Raw genomic sequence first — 8,649 nt, forward strand, 5'->3', positions numbered from 1 at the left:
GGGTATCACAAGTTAACCTCGTATCACACTGTGTCGACGCCTATAAGATACTGTGTTGGTGCGTGTCACCTTGAGCATGTTACCTTCCTGCCTCCTCTTTGTACACCAGACAGAGCACATCACCTGTAGAGTACCACCTGCCTGTACACTTAACAGAGCATGCTAGTCCCCGCAACGTTACTACATGATTTGTAGTAGCTGGTAAATTTGGGTCGATTCATACACCCGGAGATGCACTCTGTGATATGTATGACAGCACTGGTTCTTATACTCAGGAGATGCGCTCTGTGATATGTATGGCACTGTGCCGGTTCACCTGACGCTGTATGACAGTGCTAGTGAACCAGCGTGGCATACCATCCATTATTTCCCTCAACCAATCGTCAAGGAATATTTACTAAGCACACCTGCAAGTCTCTAATAACCTAGAGGTAAAGAGATCATACTACACGGCATATGAAAGAGTCTCCTGGTCCAGCAAGTTTCCCACTCGTTGGGCTCCCGTGATCATCAGTGGTCCACTTTATAGTTAGGTTTGTGAAAATGCACCTCTGGGTTTCAGCGCACTGGGAATTGATTCTATTTCCTCGGATTTATTGAGTTTCTTTGAAGAATTGAAGCAGTTTTTCGCCCTGTTCTCAAACTCCGAATTAATCTTTCTTTTTTTTTTTAACTTGAGGCATACACATATATATTGTTTGAACATATTTGGTTAAAAAATACATATAAAGGTAATAATGAGTGAGGCTACTAAGGTTTGATACCACAGAGGAAATGTTCACATCCGCCATTGCTTCCCATCAGCTCAGTTGAGGCAAAAACTGAACTTCCAGTTAATGGCCGTACTGGGAGTCAGACTGAGAGTCTCCAGTTGATAACCTTGCTGGGAGAGTCGTCCGGGTCATCCCTCCGGCAGGCTCCGGCTAGGTTCATAAGGGAAGGTGACCTGGCCAGAGGTCACCTGGGAGGTGCTTCCCGAGCTTCTCCCTCCGCAGTGTCATCGTCAGGACCGTCGCCTTCGTCAATCTCCCAAATAAACCTGACCGAGGAGCCCACAGACTCCTGCCGGTGGCTCAGACGAGGGTGCCTGAAAGGGTTAGCATATCCGTGAATCTCGGGCTGGTTATTGCCGGCATCATAACTATCTTCTTCACTCTCCAGGAAGAGAGAGCGTTGGCCACCAGGAGGATGGAGACGCGCAGACACTCCGTCTTCCTCGGGCTCTTCGTGAGCGCTGCGACGCGTGATGGTCCCGCCGCTGTCGGTGGATACTGTTGAGTAACGTCTAATGGGCCACCGCTGGATTCCGGCGCTGAGCACCGAGGAGTTCGTGGAGGCCAGAGAGTCGCTTCTGGTTGTCACTGAGCCGTTGGACATTCTGGGCCGGGTCCATCTGACTGAAGGGTTGGAGGGGCGGTGATGGCGATAACAGTCGCTCAGTAAAGGGTCGTCGGAAGACGCAGAGGAAGCAGAATCCTGACGTAAACACTGACGGCACCTGGACGCGGGCCGATCCATCGGCGTCAACTTGAAGGACACTGTACTCTCGCGGCGGGGACTCGAAGCTCTCCTCTTGTCCGGCGGCAGCGGGGAGGTCACAGGTCGCCCGTTCCTGAGCGAACACACCAGCTGGTTGTGGCCACAAGTGCCGCACTCGGCAGCGTAACTGTACAGCGATGCGGTGTCTGGCTCAATGATCCTCACGGGGGTAGTTGTGTGACCGTTGCCCATCTTGGGATGATGAGAAGAGCGGGAGAAAGTGGGCGAGGCTGGGCTAGGTGGCCGCCACCAGCATACTATCTTCAGCACCTCTTTACTTGCTGTCTCATTACGATAGACGTAAATGAAAGGACTCGTGCAGGAGGAAGACAGTGCTATGTACGTCACTACCTCGTCCACGTAAGGTATGTCCCTCGTCCATCCCCCGGCTTCGAATATTTTAAAAATAAAATATGGCAGCCACGACGTCACAAAGGAGGCAATAACGATGACAGCTGTCTTGACTGCCCGTCCTTCTTCGCGGAAGAAGAGCGAGGAGAAACTGATATTAGCAGAGCGGCGGCGAGGTGGACGAGACTTGCACCTGACGGAGTTATGGTTGCCGGAGTCTGGGGTGGAGGGGCAGTCCGGGACGATGATCTCCGCGGGGTTGTGGCACACGCTGTGGCGCCGTGTGCGGGCGGAGTTGCGCCGCGCCGCGCGGTACATACGCACATAGATCCAGCACAGTACCAACAGCGGCACCAGAAACCCACACAGCGCCAGAAGCACCGCGTAGTACAGCCCGAACGTGATGGGCACGAGTGATACCACGTCCTGACCTAAGAAAAAGAAAAGACACTTGTCAGATTTTTACAACGTTAATTGGCAGGTTTATATATATCAAAGCCGATTTTTAACTACTTTTAACTATATAAGAGAGCGTGGAAGGCAGCACTCTCATTCTTATGTGGAACATAATTTTTTTTGATGCTACTAGAAATATAATTTGGCGGTTATATGAGTTAGTTTAAAAAAATATTTTTCAAATGTCTGTGAATTTATGTCACTGTCTCGTGGGGTGAGTATGGCACATCCAGAAATTTATTGTCTTCACGAAAAAAATGGAGTTTAAGACATGCATTAGCATCAGTAGGGAGAAGCTGACTCTTGCATGAGAAGTGGACAACATCTGACGAGTATCGGTGAAAAATTTAAGGTCTTAATTTCTCTATATAGTGTATAGCAATTTATTATTTAAGTAATCTAACCTAACCTAAACTAACCTATTCTAATCTAGCCAAAACCTAACTGAACTTCAATTTAAATTTACCTAACTTAACCAGACCTCAATGTAAGTTAACTTAACTTTAATTTCAACTAATCCAGCCTAACTTAAAACCGTGTGGATCACCCAGCCGACATCGTGAGTAAAGGCAGTTGACCGATACCATCAGAAAACCTCGCCTCACACAGCTGAGCTGCACTTTGTAAACCTGAGCCATTAGTAATTACCCTGGAGGTACAACGCAGCCTGAAACACCAGTGGTTACCCTGGAGGTACAACGCAGCCTGAACCACCAGTAATTACTCTGGAGGTACAACGCAGCCTGAACCACCAGTAATTACTCTGGATTTGCAACGCAGCCTGAACCACCAGTGATTACTCTGGAGGTACAACGCAGCTTGAACCACCAGTGTTTACCCTGGAGGTACAACGCAGCCTGAACCACCAGTGGTTACCCTGGAGGTACAACGCAGCCTGAACCACCAGTGGTTACCCTGGAGGTACAACGCAGCCTGAACCACCAGTGGTTACCCTGGAGGTACAACGCAGCCTGAACCACCAGCGATTACTCTGGATTTACAACGCAGCTTGAACCACCAGTGTTTACCTTGGAGGTACAACGCAGCTTTAACCACCAGTGTTTACCTTGGAGGTACAACGCAGCCTGAACCACCAGTGATTACTCTGGAGGTACAACACAGCTTGAACCACCAGTGTTTACCCTGGAGGTACAACGCAGCCTGAACCACCAGTGATTACTCTGGAGGTACAACGCAGCCTGAACCACCAGTGGTTACTCTGGAGGTACAACGCAGCCTGAACCACCAGTGTTTACCTTGGAGGTACAACGCACTCATATTTATAATACTTGCCACGATAATGAACGTATTAAGATCACATGATAGCAATTATTCCTTAAAACTTTCGGAAATTTATGAGAGCGATTTCTGAAGCCGATGTCGAGCTGCGTTGACTGCTGATTAAGTTAGGTTAAGTTAGGTCATGATGAAATCTGTAACTAAGACATGTAAAATCAAGTGAGAGAAATGTCTCTTGTTGTAGAATTAACACAGTGATACAATTAGCAAGTACATGCGCAAACTCTCAGTAATGATTGTGGATCACGGGTGGTTGAGAGCGTGATACACTGACTGTAGCTGGGTGGTGAGCGAGTAGTGGGCGGACGGTGGGCGGGTCACAAGCCTACCACCGTTTAAGAGAGAGTTAGAGTCCTCCTTATAGCTAAGTTTCTCTCCGGCCACCACACACTTGTCAGTAGCCTGTCATATTGCCTGTCAGTAGCCTGTCATATTGCCTGTCAGTAGCCTGTCATATTGGCTGTCAGTAGCCTGTTATATTGCCTGTTAGTAGCCTGTCATATTGCCTGTCAGTAGCCTGTTATATCGCGTGTCAGTAGCTTGTTATATCATCTGTCAGTAGCCTGTCATATCACCTGTCAGTAGCCTGTCATGTCACCTGTGGGCAGCCTATCATATCACCTTCCTGTACTCTGTCATTTAGGAAATAAATGGTATAAAATACCGACACAATGGAAATATAAACACAAATGCAGTATAATGTGATCCTTTATTGACAACGTTTCACCCACACAGTTGGCTTTTTCAAGTCACACACGGATCTACCTGGGGTTGGAAGGTACGAGGGTATTTATAGGCATGTTCAGAATGTTGAGGTCAGGTGGAGAATGCTGCATCTGATGATCTACCGGGTGGGGTTATAGAGTCTTGGGTAGCTTGGCAGGGGTATTGGACAAGTTGTGAGTAGACCTTCTGCAGTGTTCTATGTTCTTATGTGGGATAGCGATGAAGAAGTTTCTTGGCGAGTGGTTCAGCTATGTTATAGAAGCCATTGTTCTGGTTGAAATTGCTGGTTGTAGAGATGAGCGATGATTCCAGGATTCTTCTGTATTGAGTGTTGTTTTCTGTGGCTATAAGTCTTGAGTTTCTGTAGTTAATTAAATGGTTGTGTGAATTGCGATGTTGTACACAGGCATTCCTTGTATCGTCAGTCCTGCTTGCATATTGGTGTTCTGAAATACGTGTTTGGAGGTCTCTTGATGTTTCGCCCACATATAATTTGTTGCAGTCATTACAAGGGATTATGTATACCCCTGCAGAGGATGGAGGCTTGTCCTGTCTACTACTGGTGATGTCCTTGATGGTCGTGGTTGTGGAGGTAGATACTTGGAATGATGTTTTCGCAAAGATGTTGGAAACATGTTTGGCAATGGAGTTGGTTGGGAGGACTATGGGGAGATCTTCCCATTCCAGCCAGCGATTTCATCGACCTTGTTGAACTATGTGTTGGCTTTACGTGTTTCTCTTTCGAAAATCACCTCTTTCAGCAGACTTTTGGACTACCCATGGGTTCGCCACTCAGTGCAGTCCTGGCGAACCTATACATGGAACATCTAGAAGCCGAACGTTTCTCCACCATTATTCCTTCGTCTGTCACCTGGCTCCGTTATGTTGACGACATTCTCCTCATAACTCCTAAACGCTTCAACGTTCAAGCTCTCCAAGCCAAGCTCAACCAGGTCGAGCCTTCAATCCAGTTCACACTTGAAGAAGAAGTCGACAACACTCTTCCTTTCCTTGATGTTCTGCTCTGCAAAGCTGACCACGAACTTCGTTTTAAAGTCTATCGAAAACCCACCAACCAAAACGATCTTCTCCACTTCTACTCTCACCACGACACCAAAACTAAACGTGGTGTAATTATAGGCTTCTTCCTACGTGCACTCAGAATCTGCAGCAATGAGTTCCTTGAGGAAGAATGCACTATAATTGAACAAGTATTTTCTAAACTCCACTATCCTCGTCACTTCATCAGAGACTGCAGACGGCGGGCATTAAACATCTTCAACACACCCAGAGAAGAAACTGCCGAGAAGAGATACATAGTCCTCCCAACCAACTCCATTGCCAAACATGTTTCCAACATCTTTGCGAAAACATCATTCCAAGTATCTACCTCCACAACCACGGCCATCAAGGACATCACCAGTAGTAGACAGGACAAGCCTCCATCCTCTGCAGGGGTATACATAATCCCTTGTAATGACTGCAACAAATTATATGTGGGCGAAACATCAAGAGACCTCCAAACACGTATTTCAGAACACCAATATGCAAGCAGGACTGACGATACAAGGAATGCCTGTGTACAACATCGCAATTCACACAACCATTTAATTAACTACAGAAACTCAAGACTTATAGCCACAGAAGACAACACTCAATATAGAAGAATCCTGGAATCATCGCTCATCTCTACAACCAGCAATTTCAACCAGAACAATGGCTTCTATAACATAGCTGAACCACTCACCAAGAAACTTCTTCATCGCTATCCCACATAAGAACATAGAACACTGCAGAAGGTCTACTCACAACTTGTCCAATACCCCTGCCAAGCTACCCAAGACTCTATAACCCCACCCGGTAGATCATCAGATGCAGCATTCTCCACCAGACCTCAACATTCTGAACATGCCTATAAATACCCTCGTACCTTCCAACCCCAGGTAGATCCGTGTGTGACTTGAAAAAGCCAACTGTGTGGGTGAAACGTTGTCAATAAAGGATCACATTATACTGCATTTGTGTTTATATTTCCACTCTGTCATTTAACCTGTCTGTACTCCGTCATTTCGCTTTCCTGTACTCCGTCATTTCACTTTCCTGTACTCTGTTACTTCACCTCTGTCATTTCACCTGCCTGTGCTCTGTCATTTCCCCTGCCTGTACTCTGTCATTTCCCCTGCCTGTACTCTGTCATTTCCCCTGTCTGTACTCTGTCATTTCCCCTGCCTGTACTCTGTCATTTCTCCTGCCTGTACTCTGTCATTTCCCCTGCCTGTACTCTGTCATTTCCCCTGCATGTACTCTGTCATTTCCCCTGCCTGTACTCTGTCATTTCCCCTGCCTGTACTCTGTCATTTTCCCTGCCTGTACTCTGTCATTTCTCCTGCCTGTACTCTGGCATTTCCCCTGCCTGTACTCTGTCATTTCCCCTGCCTGTACTCTCTCATTTCTCCTGCCTGTACTCTGTCATTTCCCCTGCCTGTACTCTGTCATTTCCCCTGCCTGTACTCTGTCATTTCCCCTGCCTGTACTCTGTCATTTCCCCTGCCTGTACTCTGTCATTTCCCCTGCCTGTACTCTGTCATTTCCCCTGCCTGTACTCTGTCATTTCCCCTGCCTGTACTCTGTCATTTCCCCTGCCTGTACTCTGTCATTTCCCCTGCCTGTACTCTGTCATTTCCCCTGCCTGTACTCTGTCATTTCCCCTGCCTGTACTCTGTCATTTCCCCTGCCTGTACTCTGTCACTTTCCCTACTTGATGTCTCTATCTTCAAACACTCTCTAGGCTGTCTCGCTACATTCCCTACTTAGAGTTAACTAACTACTTAACACAAGAACTTTGAAAACACTTCAGTGAAAATGAATAAAAACTGAGTCAAACAAATAACAATAACTTCATTATAAAGCTCTCAGTGGAGAGCTTTATCAAAACATAACACAATGAATTTCAATAACTTTATCCTCAGTAAAAGCGCACGTTGCAACACGTTATTTCATGAAAAACGTATAATACATTTTATTGAGGTCAAACTGAAAAAAAACACTGAAACTAAAAATATAGCGAAATAAATATAGCATGAGGAAAGGCGAGGTTTCCACTGCTCTCTTTGCTCACGTCAAGGTTTTAAGCCGATCCATTCACTGAACTAAATCCCCTATTGTTTGTATTCAAATCCAGTGTAAAAAGGATTATAAGTGAATTAATGTCGCATTAGGAATATTGTTTATTATAATTTAAATAATATCCCGGTGGATTATTGACTACGTGCACCTGTTGTCAGTGAAATGTGGGCTAGGAATATAGGTATTGTGGCTTTAAGAAGCAAGTAAGTCACCTAGTGCGGTGCGTTCTTAAACAGTACCTACGTGAAGCGAGAGAGGGACGACTTTCTTGGTTATTCTTATTTAGTGGTTTCTGCTTGTGTGTGTGTGTGTATGTACTCACTTAATTGTGGTTGTATAGATCGAGTCATAGCTCCTGGCCCCGTCTCTTCACTTCAACTTCCAGTTGTGACCCCTTGTTATTGGGTCCCATCTCTGAAACATCTTGTCTGTCCACCTTGTCAATTCTCCTCAGTATTTTAAATGTCGTTATCATGTCCCCCCCCCATCCCTCCTGTCCTTCATTGTCGTCAGGTCGATTTTCCTTATTCTCTTCTCGCAGAACACACCCCTTAGCTCCAGGACTAGTCATGTTGCAAATGTTTGCACTTTCCCTAAGTTCTTGACGTGTTTGACCAGGTGTGGGTTCCAAACTGTTGCTGGATACTCAAATATGTATGTTTGTGTGTGTGTGTGTATGTGTGTGTATCGGGTGTGTACACCTGAAGTATCGCCCACTCGTTCATTATCCGTCGATAAGACAAACTCATTTGCTTTTAAAAATAACACTTATGACATAATCAATCGACTGTTTCGAAGACTTCATGATTCACGCTCACTTGACACACACACACATGTATATATATATATATATATATATATATATATATATATATATATATATATATATATATATATATATATATATGTATATTATATATATATATATATATATATATATATATATATATATATATATATATATATATGTATATTATATATATATATATATATATATATATATATATATATATATATATATATATATATATATATATATGTATATTATATATATATATATATATATATATATATATATATATATATATATATATATATATATATATATATATATATATATATATATAATGTACACACACATACATTCACATA

The 8,649-nt window shown here is 44.5% G+C and overlaps 1 protein-coding gene across 1 annotated transcript in view; it reads right to left on the minus strand.

Moving 5' to 3' along the window:
- Window positions 1-644: 644 nt before the first annotated feature.
- The window catches only part of LOC128688256 (beta-1 adrenergic receptor), a 203,934-nt gene continuing 195,929 nt past the window's right edge, over window positions 645-8,649 (minus strand). The window contains exon 5 of the mRNA XM_053775969.2: window positions 645-2,321. Within this exon, the coding sequence (XP_053631944.1) occupies window positions 958-2,321 (1,364 nt within the window). The 3' untranslated portion in view covers window positions 645-957. The remainder of the gene's footprint in view (window positions 2,322-8,649) is intronic.

Source organism: Cherax quadricarinatus, chromosome 19, assembly GCF_038502225.1.
Source record: "Cherax quadricarinatus isolate ZL_2023a chromosome 19, ASM3850222v1, whole genome shotgun sequence".
Classification (NCBI taxonomy): domain Eukaryota; kingdom Metazoa; phylum Arthropoda; class Malacostraca; order Decapoda; family Parastacidae; genus Cherax; species Cherax quadricarinatus.